The 17,680-nt window shown below is 51.8% G+C and overlaps 1 protein-coding gene across 3 annotated transcripts in view; it reads left to right on the forward strand.

Moving 5' to 3' along the window:
- SLC29A3 (solute carrier family 29 member 3) overlaps positions 1–16,774 on the forward strand; it is a 43,857-nt gene extending 27,083 nt beyond the window's left edge. For 2 of the 3 annotated variants that reach the window (XM_082408564.1, XM_082408563.1), the window contains 3 exons: positions 6,066–6,292; positions 10,214–10,376; positions 14,376–16,774. In XM_082408564.1, coding sequence (XP_082264690.1) covers positions 6,066–6,292; positions 10,214–10,376; positions 14,376–15,027 — 1,042 coding nt within the window. In that variant the 3' untranslated portion in view covers positions 15,028–16,774. The remainder of the gene's footprint in view (positions 1–6,065; positions 6,293–10,213; positions 10,377–14,375) is intronic. The other variant, XR_014249317.1, reaches the window with a different exon arrangement.
- Positions 16,775–17,680: the final 906 nt, after the last annotated feature.

A 17,680-nucleotide genomic window follows, 5' to 3' on the forward strand; every position in this document is an offset into this window, starting at 1 on the left:
TAGTGACTACCTGGATCTCTGCTTAAACAGGATTCTACGGCAGGTCTGACCTCAGAGAGCGTGCTGTGATTGATTATTGATGTCTGTTCTGAGTCCAGGAGGAGAGAGGGCAGCGCATGTGCCTCAGGTGTGCTAAGCCTGAATAGACCAGTCTTTCCGAACATATTATGTTGTGGGGTTATTCCAATGATCTGTTGTTGCAGAAAAATGATCCCAGAGCATGGTGGCTGAAAACACTACCACTATCTCTCATGGTTCTGGGAGTCAGCAGACTCAGCCGGCAGCTCTGGTTGGCCCTCTCTCATGCGGCTGTAGACAGCTGGGGCCTCCGCGGGGCACCTCTCTGTCTCTGTCCCTCCCCTCGGTCTCTCGCAGGTTGGCCTCAGGTAGCAGGACTTTTCATGTTGTGGCTGAAGAGCAGGCGCTCCAAGAGAGCAAGGCAGAAGCTGCATGGTTTTGGTAACCTAGTCTCTGCAGTCACATACTGTCCCTTCTGCCCACTCAGTTTTAAGGGACCAGGGACCCCACCTTTCAATGGAAGGAATGTCAAAGAATTTTGCACGCCTCTTAAAACCAAAGTGAAGGCTGAACGAGCAAGAGGGAGAATGGTCTGAGATGGCCTGGGGGCCGAAAGCCAGCTGGCCCCTAACCTGCCTGCTCATGCCTGTCCCTGGCACACGGGGCTACGGTCAGTGTCCTGGCAGGAGGAACGCAGCCTCCAGAGATCCCGCCCAGAAGGAGGCAGGGAATGGTGTTATGAGCAGGGCAGAGCTGGGTCCCTGGCAGTGACTCAGAAGAGAAGGCATGAGGAAAGGAAGGGCATGCAAGAAGAGGACGACAAGGAAGAGGTGACAGAGCCATGGCGGTGGGCAGTCCCTCGGCCTCTCACCGCCCTCTCTCCTTTCCAGGCCCCTCTCATGATCCTGTGACCAAAGTGGAGGTCAGGAGATGTGCGCAGGACCACAGTGCCAGGAAGGGCTGGCCTGAGCTGGCGTCTTACCTGGCACTGCCCCCTCTGTGGTCGTGAGGTCCAGCAGGCCGGAAGCCAGCCGGGACCGGGGATAGCAGCAGCGGCAGGGAAGGCCCAGCCTCAGGGCCCTGGGCGAATAATCTCTGATCGTTGTAGTTAGCATTCCGAGCATTCATAGCCCTTGGAGGCGTTCTCTCCTTTAATCTGCAATGGCCAAGAGCAGCAAATTTATCCCCCTGTTTTACAGATGGGAAAACAGGCTGACAGAGGTGACCTGCCCAAGGTCATGTGGCCATTAAGAGGTTGGAGCCAGGATTGGAACTGGGACCCTTCTTCCCCCACATCCGTGCTTGGAACCTCTGGGCCACCTGCCTCCTAGTTCTCCAGCTTCGTGGGACCCCTCCCTGCAGCCAGAGCCGCATCTCAGACCTTATAAGTTGAGAGCCCATTTCTGCCCTGGCTTCAGGCTACTGGCGGGAAGGAGGTGGTGAAGAAGGTCTGGGTCTGTCTGCAGTGGGCACTGCCCTCCCGAGGATGGCTGGGAGCTGGCTCTGAGGGCTCAGTGTTACAGGGCATCCTCCAGAAGGGTCCTGCCCACCCCAGGGCCTGCCTGTGCCCTTTCCCGGCTCCAGGAGAGGGGTGAGGGCCATGTGGAAAATGCTCCCAGCCTCTGTCTGTTTCTGGACAGTGGGAAGATGGTTTGGAGCTAAGTTGTTTTTTATTTAATGTGCGAGATTGAAATGTCCCCTTTTCTCCCCTCCTGGAGAACCCTGGCTTTCTCTAACTGGCTCATCCATAATCGCCAAGTGTTTTATTATGTTAAATCTGTAGCATCATAAATACTTATGAGGAGGATTTACATTTTGGAGACTTATGAAGAAATCAGTCCCCTGGGGTCCTGAGCCCTCGTGAGCAACGGATGGAAGCTGGCAGCCTGGGTACATCTGGCAGCCCTCTCCAAGAATCTCATGTCAGTATGACCTGCCCCAGGGTCCCAGGGCTGGAGCTGTCACTTCAGACGTCCCCTGTGCCAGAGCAGAGCCACCAAGCCTAGGGCAGCACTTGTCTAGACTTTCCCTAAAATCCCAACAGTGTTACCACCCCCTGGGCCTCTGTCCAGGTGGAAGGAGCAGAGAGTAAGGCAGCGTGCCCCCGTTAGTGCATGTGGGGTGGACTTGGACGGGGCACATTTTATAAAGCTTTACAAGCATCGACAATAGCCCCAGGCAAGATCCCTGAGTGCTTGGAGCCCCTGCAGGGAAGCTCCAGCTGAGAATGGGTTCTGCAGCTGGCAGTTAGCTGGCGAGGAGGAGACCTGTGCAGGTGAGGGTGTGACGGGGGAGCAGAGGCAGAGTTGGCAGCTGCGTTGCTTTTGTAATGCATTTGGTGTTTACCTCCTCCTCTCACACTCTGCCCTCCTCTCCCTGCCCTGGGGGTGCCTGGGTAAGAAGTCCCCCAGCTCTCTCCAAAGCAACTTTCCTGTTCTAGCAACTACTTACCTTGTTTTGACAGGCACAGAGAGCTTCTGGGATGCCAGCAGCACTCCTGGGGTGGACCTTTCCTGCGCTGCATCTGGGAGGAGGTGGTTGGAGACAGAGGCCATTCCCAAGGCTGGCTGGGATCGCTGCTGCTGTTTCCAGCTGTCTTCCTGCCATGCTGAGGGGGTCAAAAAGCAGAGCGTGAAGGGGAGCTTGAGGCCTAGCGTGCACTGCTGGGACCCCTTAGTTATCAATTTGTGCATCCAGCAGGTGTTTACCAGGTGCCTGCCAGGCCCTATGCCAGCCCTGGGGGTGAGAACGAGATGGGGCCCTGTCCCTGTGCTGCTTCTCATGTCTCCTAGTCTGTCCTTTGCCTTCTTCTTGCCCCAAGGAACTGCTAAAACTTTGGGGCATTAGTCCCCAGCCTTTCTCTCCACTTGAATTTTTTCAGATTTAGAAGCATAGACTGGAAGAAACCTGAGCTTTTTCTTGTCCCACCTCTTCTTTTTCAAGGAAACTGAGGCCCAGAAAGGTTGAATATTTGCCTGGGGCCACACAGTGAATTGGTGGCAGAGTTGGCAGGGTTTCTGTCTCTGGACTCAGGCTCTGTGCCCCTGTGGCTCCTATCTTTGGGGTGGGTGGGGAAGCTCCAGCTCCTGGGAGAGTTGTGGGGGGACGGTGTGACAGGGTTGAGTATGTAGCGTCACCCTGAGCATCAGAGTAAGGCCTGACCACCAGCCTTCAGGGCACCTGGTGTGCATTTAAAATAGATATTCAGGGGCCCCTGGGGTCCAGGTGCTCACCTGACTGCCCACCAGCTCTTGCCCAGGCCAAGTCCCCTGCAGACCCTGGGAAGATGTGTCTTGATGTGGAGTTTCTCAGAAACAGACCCTGGAACAAGGATTCAAGTGCAGGTAGTTTATTTGGGTGGCCACAGTAGGAGAAGGGGGGAGACTGGGAAGGGATGGCAGCCAGTAAAGGAAGCCTTATCAAGCCAGCTCCCATAGAAGGTGACCGAGCTTCAGCTGCTCAGAACTCTGGCAGCCAGTGTGGAACACACACCTGAAGGGGTGGGAGCTGGGGTATTTATCCACCCACTTCCCCATCATTGGCTGAAGGCTGTTCTTGGGAGGTGTTAATCAATCACCTGTCACTTGCAGCCTGCTTCCTGGTAAGAGGGGAGGGCAGGAGGGCAGGGCACCCATTGCTCAGCGGTGGAGTCTCTGACTATGTCGCTCCCCAGCTGGAAACCCTGATGTGCCTCTACGTGTTGGTTGGCACTCTTGGTAACAAAGGAAAGAGACACAAAAAGGATTTTCTCATTCTTTCCCTAGAAAATTAAAGTCAGGGCTGCCTCCATTGCTGGATCTAGGGGAGTACAAACGTCCTTCTCATCCGCCGGCCCTGGGTTCTGTGTGTGCCTACTTGGCTTCATCTCAAATGTGACCTCTCCCCATGCAGCTGGCCAGATAGGGACCAGCAGCCCCCGACACAGTCCTGGCAGAGACCCAGCTTCTCTCTACCTTTGAGTCCCAGCGATGACTGACTGGCCCTGCCTAGGGCTCATGCTAACCCCTAACCCAATCCAGTGGCCAGAGGTATGGGTGGGACACTCTGATCACCCCAGACCAGGTCGTGTGCCCTCATTTGTGGATGGGTTGGTGTGGACGGTATGACTGTCCACCTCCGCAGGACAACTTGGCATGGAAGGAGTGCTCTTGGTGGGAGGGATGCTGGCAGACAAAGCCTGTATGCCCACTCCACACCCACTGTGAGGATCAAGTCTTGGCACTTATCAGTTGGACTAGGCCCTCCAGGGTGGGGCTCCACGTCTGTCTGGTATCCTCTGCTCTCAGTGTCACCTGCAGCCAGAGTCCATTTTAATTCCCTGAGTGTGCTACGCTCTCTCTCACAAGATATGTGCACTCACATCCAGACATACCTTACACTCCAGCTTAGGTATCGCCTCTAAAAAACCTATGAGATGCCCAGAGTGGGTTTCGTGCCCCTCAGATGTACCCAGGATGCCCTACGGCCCTGCTGATGGAGCACTTTGCACACTGGAGCAAAATGCCTGTCCCTCATCTGTCCTGTGTCCCGGGCATCCAGCCCAGTGCTGGACACACAGTGGTTGGCCAGTGTATTTGTGGAATGAACACACCAGAGAGGACGTGCCTTAGCAAGACAGCCATGGGCTGGGACTCAGCAGACCTGGGTCCTCATCCCAGCTCCTCACACCACAACCTTGAACTACCCCTTCACTTCCTCGGACTTCCTTCTGCCCCTGACACAGCCCAGGCAGCACCTGCTCTCCCTTCAGCCAAGGATAGGAAGGAAACTCAAATTAGCCTGGGGCCACAAAAACACCTTGAAAAAATCCTTTCTTGCTTTTCATGCTCATCATTTCACACCTCTTTATGTATGTATATATTTTTCCCTACCTTTCACGTCTTTCTTTTCTTATCCAAAAGAAATTTGTGTATAACTAATCTGGATTTTCTCCCAGCCGCCACCCACTGGTTAGCAGGAAAATTAACTAAACATCCAATCTGGTTTAAAGCTTAGTCTAATCTGATAATTTAAACAGCCTCTTTAGATGATGTTCTCTCTCCCTGGAATAAAAATGCAGTTTCACAGAGAGCTAGGCTTCCCTGCTTCTCCCTGCAGGACGGTGTCTGGGCAGGTTGGAGGCTGGGAGAGGTGTAAGGCTTACATGCAGGAGTGGGGTTGGATGGGGGGAGGTGGCTGTAGCTTGGCGTCAGCTGCTGCCCATGACAACTGAGACCATCACAGGAGCCTCCTTCTGCCCTGGCCACCTGTTCTGGGCCACCCATGTTCCCTTCGTTCCCAGGGAGGCAGTAGAGTGTCGTTCTGAGAGCACATGTGGGAGCAGCTGACTGACCTTGGGCAAGTTGCTTAGCCTCTGTGACCTCGGTTTCCTTATCTGTATTATGTAGGGTAGGTTAGAATACCTATTTTGTGGAGCTGGTGTGAGAATTCAACAAGTGAGCATTTAGAAACCACTTAGAAGAGTACCTAGCACAAATGAAGTACTATCTCAGTGTTTGCTTTGATGACGACAGTGCTGGTGATGATTTTCTTCTCTTCTCCCTTCTCTCCCTGCCACTGCTAAGTTTTGGGGGAAGGAATCCCAGTGGGTGGTTGTTCTGTTTAAACACTAGACAAAGCCAGCGGGAGCTCATCCCCGTGGCAGGAGGAACGGGGGTCTTGCCTCAAGACCCTCATCTCCTGTCCTTGAACCTCACAGCAAGATGCAAAGAAGCAGCATCTGAGAGCATTTGCCCTGAGCTGGGTACCGCTGCCTGGTTCTATACACTCTATACCCCAGAGATCCTCACAACCACACCTTCAGGTGGATTGATTCTCCTTTCTTTTGTACAGATGCAGAAGCTGAAACCAGAATGATAGAGTCCCTAATCCAAGTCCACACAGGACTGTGAGCCAGGAAGGCAGGATTCAGACCCAGTCCTCCTGACTGCAGAGTGCACGGTCCCAGCCACTGAGCACACCTGCTTCCCTTAAGAATGTTCACCAACCCCAGCCTGGCATGGGAGGCCCGAGGGGGTCTCTAACCGCTTCTGGTATCCTCGCCTTAGGGTTCCGATTCATGTCCGCGTGCTGGCCTCGCTGACTGTCATGCTGGCCATCTTCGTGGTGATGACTGTGCTGGTGAAGGTGGACACCTCCTCCTGGACCCACAGCTTCTTCGCCGTCACCATCGTCTGCATGGCGATCCTCAGCGGCACCTCCACCATTTTCAATAGCAGCGTCTTCGGCATGACTGGTTCCTTCCCCATGAGGAATTCCCAGGCGCTGATATCAGGTGAGAGCTGGGGTCCAGACAGCTGAGCAGGTCAGTCTACTTGGGGATTATGTGAAGGAGCCAGAGGTGAGCATGTGGTAGCCCTTGCAGAAAAAGAAATGAGTGTTAGTTGTGTTTCCATGATCTATTATTGTGTAACGAAGCACCCGAAAACTTCTTAGTGGCTTAGAACAATAAGAATCATTTCTTTGGCCCATGGATCTGCAGTTTGGGTAGAAGTTCTCAGGGACAGCTTTCCTCCTCTGCTCCACGTGGCATCAGCCAGGATAGCTCGCCTGGAGCTGGAGGATCCACTTTTGAGATGGTGTGCTCACCCAGCTGGTGTGGTGGTGCTGGCTGTTAGCTGGAAGCTCAGCTGGGGCTGGGGCTGGGGCCAGGGTTTCTCTCCATGTGGACCTCACCACGGCTGCTTGGGCTTCCCCATAGCATGGCCTCTGGGTTGCAAGAACAAGCATCCCAAGAGGTCCAGGCAGGAGCATTATTTCCTTTTATGACTTAGCCTTGAAAGACATTTAGGGGCACTTCCACTATAGCCATAAGCCTACCTGGATTCAAGGGAAGAAAACACAGACCCACATATCTCAGTGGGTGAGTATGAAAATCATACTGTAATGGGAAGGGAGACATAGTTGCAGCTCCTTTTGGAAAATACAGTCTGCCTACCAAGTGCGTTCCCTGAACCAGCGTTCCTCTCTTTCCCTCCCTCCTCTCCTCCTTTCCCTTCTCCTGTCCCCTTTCCTTCTCGTTATTTTTCCTTTCCCTTACCTTTTCCCCCTTCTTTTCTCCATCTTTTCTCCCCTCTATCTGTATTTTCTTCCTCTGTAATTTTGTAGAAGACCTATTATGTGCCAGGGATTCAAAGATGAACAAGACTCAGCCTCCCAGGAGCTGATAGCCTAGTAATAAACTCTTCTGTTACCCTGAACTTTGACATTTTACAGGGCTGCTGACATGACTTGGGCTGACCCCTTTAACTAAAATTTTGATCCTAACCTAAGCCTGTTGCCTAGAGCTTAGCAGTTCTGTTCTCTCACCCAAATGTCTCAACAAGATAAAAAGGAGCTGGGTCAGGAGGAATCTGTGCTTTCCCAGGAGACCACCATCCCTTAAAGCAAGACTGGGAGCTCAGCTGCTCTGTTCAGTGTCTCTGCATGTCCATGTTGTGTGAAGGGGTGCAGTAAGCATTTGCCCACTTGAGAAGCATTTTGCGAAGAATCTGCTCTGTGCACATTAATTGATAATGCCAAGTAGTATGTGACAGGGATGACAAATGCCTGGACAAGTGTATATCTCCTCCCCGTTCCCACACCAGTGCCAGACATCACTAATCGATCTGTATCTTTCCTCCTAAGCGTCTAAATCCTTCTCAACATAGCACTGGTTGACACTTACTGTCAACAGATCAGAGTTCAGATGTGAGCTCAAATCTGTTTGCCATTTTTGATATAAGATTAGGCTTCTGGCTGTATCCTCAGAGAAACCCTTGGGCGTAAAGTAAAATAAAAGTGGACCCATCGCTAAGTTTCCTGAGTACAATGAATATGCCCCTAGCAGTCCTTCAAGAAGGGGCATGCCTAGGCTGAGGGAAGTGGCCACTGAACACTGGATTTAATCCCTTCTGTCATCCTGGTCTCTTGTCCCCTCATCTCCCTCCATCCTGCTAGAGGATGTATTTTTCAATATAACAACCTTGCTGGCTATCTCTCCAGGAGCCAGTGACCAAGCACACCGATATGTTGGCAAGGCACCCTTCAGGTTCATCTGGCCACCTGCGAACCTTCCAGAGAAGGAGACGACTCTCCCGTGCATTTTTAAGAAAGTCCATTTTTGAAAAAGTGGAGAAATCTAGTACTCATACTTCAGTATTAATTACCCTGGGCCCTAAGCCGTTGTCACCACTGTTTGCAACTCCCAGTGGGCACCCATCACCCTGGAAGATTCGAGGTGTCCCAATCTTCCAGAGGCCTCAGTGCCACTCACCAGCCCCCGTTGTTTTTCGTCCAGAGGAGCCCATCTGTGAATTCTGTGTGTGTTGGCATCTGAGGAACAATTCATTTGTTTTGTACTGGTGTTTTTTTAAGTCCCTCGTTTGCATATATTTCCATAACTGATGAGATAAAAGTAGGGAGTCATGAAGGATGAGCTCCCGGAGGCCTGGTTTGTTGTTGATGATAATATTATAAAATCTCTACATGTTGGGAAGAGAGAGAGGAAAATCAATAGGCAATGATGTTAAGATCTCTTCCTCAGGGCAGCTAGGGAATGTCTTACGGAGTTTAACTCCAGTTCTTACAAATCACCCAGGTGGGGATTACAGCTTCTCAGAAGTTGGCACCCTCTTGGCAAAGAGTTTACCCTGTTGTTGCTGTTTTGATGTAGGAAGGACAGAAATAACCAAACACCTAATTGGGAATCTGAGAAGATTTATATGGCACTTCTCAGTACCAGACACTGTCCTGCTTTACATGTAATGATCCTCTTAATCTTCGTAACAGCCCGAAGAGGTGGGTTTTAACATCCCCATTTTACAGATAAGGAAACGGAGGCACAGAGAAGTTAAGTGACTTGCTGAAGGCCACACACGTAGAAGTGGTAGAGCCAGGATTGGACTCAGATGTTTTGATTCTAGAGTCTGTGCTAGAATTAAAACATCACTATGCTAACTTTCATTTCTTTGCCCTCCTCTCAAATCCCAACCTCTGGCCCCACCCAGGCTAATAGAACTCATATTGAGAAGGTTGGAGAGAAAAAGGGCCGTGGACTGTTTCCGGCAGAGCCACAGAGGTGTCAGGCAGAGAGTGGGTGAGGCAGTGAGGATGGGCATCGTGGTGGACGAGGGCCCAGCTGTCCCTCTCCCACCTCTGCTCTGTGCAACAATGGGCAGTGAAGTGGTGCCTGGTCAGACCTGCCAAGTAATGACAAAGCAGCTCGTGCCCACACGGACCAGTTGGCTGTTTGCAGTCAGTGGCCCTCTTGCCTCCTTGAGACTCAGTTCCCTGATCCTCTAATGCAGGCAAATCCATCCGTGCAGCCAGGCAATCCTGCATTCACAGGCACTTACTGTGTTGATCCTATTGGATGCGTCCATGTATCCATTGTTTTTTCCATTCACTGTTTCCATTTCCATCCCACTGTGGTCTCGTGGGAGGGACAGGACAAGTATGAGTGCCATCTTCCAGGCAAATAAACAGGCTGAGAGGAGTAATGATCTGCTCACACGTGACCATGTATAAGCTGTGACTCGTGGCCAGCACCAGTTGACCACCCACGGTTGTGAGGGTTCAACAGAGAAGCAAGACACATGCCCTGCTTCCCAGAAGTGACTGTGTGATTGTGGTGAAGAAGGGGACTGACATTTATAGAAAGCCTGCTGTGTGCTGGGCTCTTTCTAAACATCATCTCATTCAGTCCTTGCTCTGCAAGGCAGGTGTCATTGTCCCCATTTTACAGATGAGCAAACTCTGGTCCCAAGAAGTCATGTTGCCCGCAGGCCGGAGCCTCTTTCCCAGTGTGGTTGGTGGGCGGTTGGGCCCCGGGGCAGGGAGAGGAGCTCTCTGAGATGTCCCACCCCTGAATCTAAAGTTTCTGACCCCATCAGAAGGGCAATAAAGAGAGATGGAGGGTCGAGTGTCGAAGGTGAAACCAGGATGCGGGTGAAACCTTGGAGGCCATTTGCCTCCTCAGGCAGCAGCCTCTTCCATGCCCCTTGGAGAAGAGCTGGGCTAGGGATACCCTCCTAGAGTCAGAAAGCTCACGGCTGCAGGACCCTCCAGGTCTGCCAAGGCCTCGCCATACTGTGAGAACAGCAGCATTCTTCTCAGCAGGGACAGCGTGAAGCTGGAGCAGAGCGCGGGCGGGCCTGAGAGGCAGGGAGGATGGGCCCGCCCTGACCATCTGTGGGGTGTCCCACGCTCTCCGCAGGAGGAGCCATGGGGGGCACCCTCAGTGCCGTGGCCTTGCTGGTAGACCTGGCGGGGGCCAGTGACGTGACGGACAGCACCCTGGCCTTCTTCCTGACGGCGGACGTCTTCCTGGCGCTCTGCATCGGGCTCTACCTGCTGCTGCCGCGGCTGGACTACGCCAGGTGAGGCCCGCGCTTGCTCTCTGCGGCATCCTTCTTTTATGTATGCTTATACCTTTATCCTCTCTACTTGAGTTCTTCTGTCCTCTAGCTAGAGCCCATGTTCACTTCCTGGTTTACTGCCTGTCTCCCCGCTGGAGTGTGACCTCCCCTGAGGGCAGAAATGGTGTGGGTTTTGTTCTTTGCTGTATCCCATGCCGCGAGCTGTGCCTGGCTCATAGTCGTTGCTCAGTAGATTGGCTGGGCCGTTGGACATGAGAAGTTGGCTTTGCGTAGCAGCCCCAAGCAGCTAAGCAGCTGGAGTCTGCATGTTTTCCGTAAGAGAGGGCAGGCGGCAGAAGTGGGACCTGAGGGAGGATAATGATGAAAAGTAGCTCCTTGGGCTGAGCACCTCCCCTGCTCCTGCTGTGTGCCCAGCCCGGCCTCATGGGGCTTCTCCTTTAAAGCTCGCACACGCGCTTCTCATGGGGTGCAGCACTGTGACTTATCGTAATTATTCCCGTTCACACATGAGAAAACCAGGCTCAGAGAGGCTGAATTACTTGCCTGAGTCCCACAGCCCGTCGGCAGCAAAACCAGCGTTCGAGCCCAACTCCAAACCTCTGTTTCTAACCCCTGTCTCTTGGGGCCTCTCTCGACCCTGCAGGACCTCTTTCCTTGCCTTAGTCTCTCTCGCTTTCTCTCTCCTTCCTCCTTTTTCTTTTTTGCTTCCTGTTGCTCTTTAAAAAATAACCCATGACTTTTTCTTGCTTTTTATTCTTTTCAATGTATTTTCATAGCCATTGTCGTATTTGATATAGGAATGGCAGGAATTATATTCCCCATTATACAGGTGACTAGACGGAGACAGGGAAGGCCAGGTGCTTGGCCTGTGGTCCCACAGCGTGCGAGCCGCAGAGCTGGGGGAGAGCGCAGGTCCTGGCTCTGCCGGATCCACGGGAACCTATTTGGTGTGGGGGGCACCGAGCTAAGCAGTCCATCTTTTTCACTTAGGATATATGACAACCTTGTGCAGTTTTTACTGTATTTTCCCATTTTACCGATGAGGAAACTGAGGCTTTGGAGAGTTAACAGACATGCCCAGGTTTCTTATCTGGTGAGTTGTAGGCGGGGATTGGAACCTGGAGCCGTTTCCCGGCTGCACCATTTCCACTGCATCCTGCTGCATCCCTGGCTTGTGACTGCGAGGCCCTTCCTGACCACTGACTCCTCCTGTCCCTGTGAGAGTCGCCTCGTTAATCCCCAGAGCCCCCTGCCTTCACCAGAACCCTGAATCTGCCGGGGCAGGTTGCTCTCCCCAGTTAGAGGATTGTTGTAACTTCAGCTGGCCTCCGTGGCCTCAGGAGGATAACAGGGGACTGAGTGATGACACCAGGTACCCCAGGTGGCTACAGACCTGAGTCTGCCCACCCCCTCCCTGCCCCTTCGGGGCTGTCGTCAGAAATTACCCAGTTGTGCTCCACGATGATGTCCCTGTGATTCCTGGGGTCTGACTGGCTCGCTGTCCTCCCAGCCCCTCATATACTGCCTGACACCTTGTTGCTGCTGATTAAATTATTTTGAGTCAGTGAACAGAAGGCAGGAGGTTCCCACCACTCCTGGTGTTTCCCTGTGTCCTGTTTCAGGGAGCCTTGCGTGGGCTGTTTACACCGGGGTGGCCAACCTTCCTTGTTTCCCTGGGACTAAAGTCCCAGGGGTTCCCAGGACCGGGAGCTTTCAGTGCTAAAACCAGGATAGTCTAGGGAAAACCAGGGCAGGTGGTCACCCTAGTTTTCAGTCTCACTTAAGCAAGCCAAAATCCTTTCCAGCTGAGCACGTGAGACAAAAGAACAACCCAGGGCTATGCCAGCCCATGGAAGTTTCTATTTCTTTGCATATTAACACTTTGGTCAAGACTTCTGGGTTTACAGAAACCCATCTTAGGATGGAGCTTTAGAGCTGTGCTCCCAGGGCTGCTCAAACTAAATCTTACTTAAAAGGGAGCCCACAGGTGCTGCACCCAGGAGGGCTGGGCTAGGCTGCCCCATCCCACTCAGGAGGAACTGAGTCTCACGCAGTGGTGGAAGCTGCTGACTGCGGTAGGGTGAGATGGGGCAGTTAGATTTGGAAGAACTTACGAAGAAGAGCTTTGACCAGAAGAACTTGGTGGGCAGCTTCCTCAGAGCAGACTAAGGCAAGGACTTATTGCTGAGTAGAAGCAGAAGTAAGAATAGTCCTTTCTCTAAATAGTGATTGGGAAACAAGGCAAGGTTCAAGGCTGAAGTGCTCAGCTCAGCATTACATGGAAAAGTGATTCTGGGGAGGAGTCCTCCCACTGACTCGCTTATGGACAGTATGTAGGCTCTTAGGATGGGAAGGCTGGCAGGGATCTCAGAAGCTACAACTACAGAACCCCTCCATTTTACAGAGGAGGAAACTGAGGCCCCGAGAGGGGAGTACCTGGCCTAAGGTCACAGTGGGGAGGCAGAAGTAGTGCTGAAACCAGAACCCAGCTATCACCAACCTACTGTTCTCCCCGGCCCCACACCAGTTCTTCTGTTTGAGATATATTAATACAGTCAGCCCATGTCTCCTGGTTTTTAGGCACCCAAGGCCCAGAGAGGTTGAGTGACTCAGGAAAGGTCACACAGCAATGCAAAGAGACCCAAGCCTTTTCTACTCTGGTCAGAGTAGCAGAAATTGAAAAAATTGATCATATTCAGTGTTGAGTATATGGGGGAAAAGATACTTTTATAGGCTTATCAGTTCTTTGAACAATTATGTTTTGAAGGGTTATTCTGTGCCCAGAGATTTAGCTGCGAACAGCCAAATGTGTCTTTGCCCCAGAGAGCTGTCTTCTATTGAAGGAGACAGATGATAAACCAGTAAACCAACACAATGATTATAAATTGTGGTCAGTTTTTTTTAGAGAAACAGGTGCTCTCATGGAGATTGAAGGGTTAGGTTACTTTAGTTAGGGTAGGTAGGTGGTACAAAGCAGAGATAAATTGGTTCTACCTATCTGGAGAGCAGTATATCAATATCTATCAAAATTTTAAAGGTACAAACCTTGTGATCCAGCAGTTCTTCTTCTAGAAATCTGCTCTACTGAAATACTAATATGTATGTGCAAGGATTTATGTATAGGGACATTCATTGCACCATTATTTGTAGTAGAGAAAAACTAGAGCTAACCTAAATGTCCAGCATTAGGGGAGCAGTTAAATCGTCTATCCATACAGTGAAATACTCTGCAGCAACAGAGACAGAGCCATCTGTCCCTGTGTGAAAGGATGGCCACAAGATAACTCTTCTTTAGGCAATTGTGTGTATACATTTATGTATAATAGTTATGCATGTATTTAGGTAGTTATATAATGTATTTATATTATGTTAGTTATACGGTTGCAAAAAGTTTTACAATAGGTATAGTTCGATCCCACTTTTGCTTAAGAAACATAGCCGTGTGTGTGTGGTGTTTGCACATGCATGGAACAATATACACCAGACTTTTAATGATCTGTACCTCTAAGGAGTGAGACCAGAGGTGGGAGGTGAGAGTTCTTGTTCTACTGTATCATTCCTCTTATGTATTATTTGGGTTTATTGCATCAAGCATGTGTTACTTTTATAATTTAAGATTTTAAATTAATTTTATATTTGAAGAATAAATGCTACTTTAGCTCCACCTCTCCCCACCCCCAAAACCAAACAAAAATCAGTGAGTGAAGACTGGATCCCAGGCTCACCGTGCAGTGGTCAGTGCTGGTTTCCTCTCTGCCTGCTCATGACATGGCCAGCACCACAGAACAATGGACTGGAGTCCAGCCTTACAGGCAGCTCTGGGACAGGAAGGCTGGGGACTGTGCAGGCCTCCCTCTTGCCGCCCCGCAGCACACGTGTCATCTGAAGGCATCCTGGGGCTTAGGCTTTACATGCTGGACCTAAAGACCCCCTGAAAATCTGAAAATCCCAAGTGACCCTGCTTTCCAGCCCCTATTACCGCCAGCCTCTCTCCTGCAGGTACTATATGAGGCCTGTCTGGCCGGCTGTGTTTTCTGGTGAAGAGCAGCTGCCCCAGGACTCCCCCAATCCCCCTTTGGTGGCCCCTGGATCCAGTGACTCCCAGACACCACCCCTCCGCCCCATCTTGAAGAAGACTGCCGGCCTGGGCTTCTGCGTCATCTACCTCCTCTTCATCACCAGCCTCGTCTTCCCCGCCATCTCCAGCAACATCGAGTCCCTCAGCAAGGGCTCGGGCTCGCCGTGGAGCACCAAGTTCTTTGTGCCCCTCACCACCTTCCTCCTGTACAACTTTGCCGACCTGTGCGGCCGGCAGATCACAGCCTGGATCCAGGTTCCAGGGCCCAGAAGCAAGGTGCTCCCCGGGCTCGTGCTCCTCCGGACCTGTCTTGTCCCCCTCTTTGTGTTCTGCAACTACCAGCCCCGCGTCCACCTGCAGGCAGTGGTCTTCCAGTCTGACGTGTACCCGGTGCTCTTCACGTCTCTGCTGGGGCTCAGCAACGGCTACCTCAGCACCCTGGCTCTCATCTATGGGCCCAAGATCGTGCCCAGGGAGCTGGCCGAGGCCACTGGGGTGGTGATGTCCTTTTACATGTGCTTGGGCCTGGTGCTCGGCTCAGCGTGCTCTGCCCTGCTCGTGCACCTCATCTAGGAGGGGCGACAGCTAGACCTTGGTGCTGTGCGATGCCTGGGAGCCTCAGCAAGATGGGCAGGAAGTGCCAGGAGGGCCCAGGCGGCGAGCGGGAAGGACTGGAGTTGGGCTCTGCAGAGCACAGAGCACACCCGGGCCTCGTTGCTGCCAGGGAGCTGGGACCAGTGCTGTCCCCAGGACCAGGTAGACATTCCAGATACTTTGACAGATGTCCTGAGATGTTTTGAGGACCAAAGACACCTGAATAAGGCACAGTTACAAGTTACACAGAAAGCTCCTTGCCGATGGGTACATTCTGCCTGTTGTTATTCCCTCTTGGGGAAAGTGTTGCCAGTGTTCGGCTCTTGAGTTGTTACAGGGTGAGTGCCAAGACCGTCTACAGGCCCTTTGCCTTCTCCCAGCCTTGTTCCTTCCAGCTGATGGCAAGATGTGAGACTCCTTAGCCCTCCCTACCCAGAGGAGGTCCCCCTGGGATGGCCAGTCCTCAGGCCTAAGACCCAAGCTTGTGCAGACCCCCACTTTCCACCAACCAGACTGGGGACCCTGGGAAGACAGGCCTTCCAGGAGCCCTTCCTTCCCTGGACATGGGCTCCAGAGGGCCTCCATGCTGTACCCAGGACCAAGCATGTCAGGTCTGGATTTCAAACAGGGATGCTTAAAGTGGTCTATGGCCTGGGTCAGGGCAGGGTTTAATGTCCATGTTTACAATATGTCAAGGCCATTGGTTCAAGGGCCTAATAAATACCTGGGTATTTAATGAAAGCCTTATTGGTGGCTGTTTTAGGGTCTTGGCAGGAAACAGCGTACTCAAATTGAGTAATTTAAGGATATTTGAAGAGTGGGTGTAGGAACCCTAAGGGGTTATGCATTATATCCCAGAAGTATTGGGCTGGCCAAAAAGTGCTTTTGGGTTTCTCCGTAAGACGTTGGCCAACCCAATAGTAAGGCTGTTCTACCCCAGGCCTGAAGGGAGGGACACGTCCAGCCTGCTGTGACCCACACGAGGCATGTTCCCTCCTCCCGTCCATCTCCTCCACGCCCCTGTGGACTGAGTCACAGCCAAGGAGCAGGCGGAAGATGGAGGCTGGACTGGAGGGGCAGAGGGTGTCCAGAGGGGGCCAGTAGCCCCTTCACCTTCCTAGGTTGGTTTATTATGAACATCAGCTGAGCTCTGAAGCTTTGGTCAACAGAATTAGGTGTTGCTTTGTCCTGGTTTTTTCTGGGTAGTCGTATATTTTGAAGCTGTTGTTTCAAAAGTCAACCCTCAGGTTCTGAGGCCCGCACAGACTTGTGATTACCTGACATGAGTAGTAATTTATATTTTTTCAGGTTCCTTGAAGCCTCCCGCAAGGCTGTTCCTTGGGGGAGCAGGCTGACATGGGAATCCGAGAGAGGAAGGAACTAGATCAGACCAGGAGTTCTTTCTCAAGAGCTGTGCAGGAAGCACAGAGCTTGCCCCGAGAAGTGGCAACCCTGAGAGCCGTGAATCAACCGGCTCCTGCTCTGAAGCGCACCGGATCCGAGATGTCCTGTGGACAGCTGATTATACCGGGAAGCAGTCAGTAATCCACCCAGTGGCAGCAGCTTATCTTCCCCACCGACTCGGCTGGTACACACTCCCTCTCTTTGGCGAGAGAATTGAAGAGGACACCCTTGAAAGGTTTTCTGAAACTTGATACTTGAAAAAAAAATTTTTTTTATTTTAAAAATAAATTCTCCCCTCCCGTTGGCAGGAAGTTGAAATCTCCCCCTTGGTTTTTCTTCACTGACTTCAATGCTGTTGATCATTTGGGGCATCTGTCTGGGAGATGAGGTGACTCATCTCAACCTCAGGTATCATAAATGGGCAGCATGTCTGTTTTAAGGTAAAACAGCAGTCTGAGCTCAGAGGTAGGGACCACCCTGGAGCTAACAGAGGAGGAGGGGTGGGGGTCTCGCATGCTGTGTTGAAGGGGGGTAGCTTTCCCCTGTTAGTGAGTTGATTTGGAATTAGCATGGAGTGAATGGGGAAGAGGGTGGCCAGCGTGATGATGCAGTGTCGTGGGGAGCTGAGGAGATGACGGGCTCGGTCAGTGCCAGCTGTGCTGCTGCGGCCGCTGCCGGAAGAGGGGCCGGCTGCTTGGCTGGTGGGAGGGTTATCCAGGCTTTTGCCCACTTTTCTTTGTTGCTCACTTTAGTGGGCATTTTGCAAAGGATCATTCCTTCTCAGGGAGGAAGGTAAATAAAAATACATCTCCAAGTAGAGGGGCAGACAGTGGAGTTCAGGCACCCTTGTCCCCCATGTATTGTAATAGCAGCTCATGGGGCTTGTCTGCTCTGGTCATGTGACCCCAGGAGGCTTGTGGAACTAGCTCACATGTTTTGGGGCGTGAACAAAACTTGCTAAAGAGAAGGGGATTTTTCAGTGAAAGAGGTGGAGGAGAATCCCTGAGAAGTTGCCTTTGTCTAGTAGTACTCTGATGTAATCCCAAGTGGCAGTTTTTAGTGCATGCCCTTGTGTATTTCCATACCATACACATCTTCATTTTCCTCCTTTCATTCAACAAAGAAAGCTAGAGGCAGCCAATTGACTCTTTAACTAGTGGGTTCCTACGTGCATGGGGACATGAGGAGGCTTGAACCTGGTGTGGGTATTATTAGCAAAGACCATTCA

The sequence above is a fragment of the Balaenoptera borealis genome (genome assembly GCF_965194805.1).
Source record: "Balaenoptera borealis genome assembly, chromosome: 10".
NCBI lineage: Eukaryota > Metazoa > Chordata > Mammalia > Artiodactyla > Balaenopteridae > Balaenoptera > Balaenoptera borealis.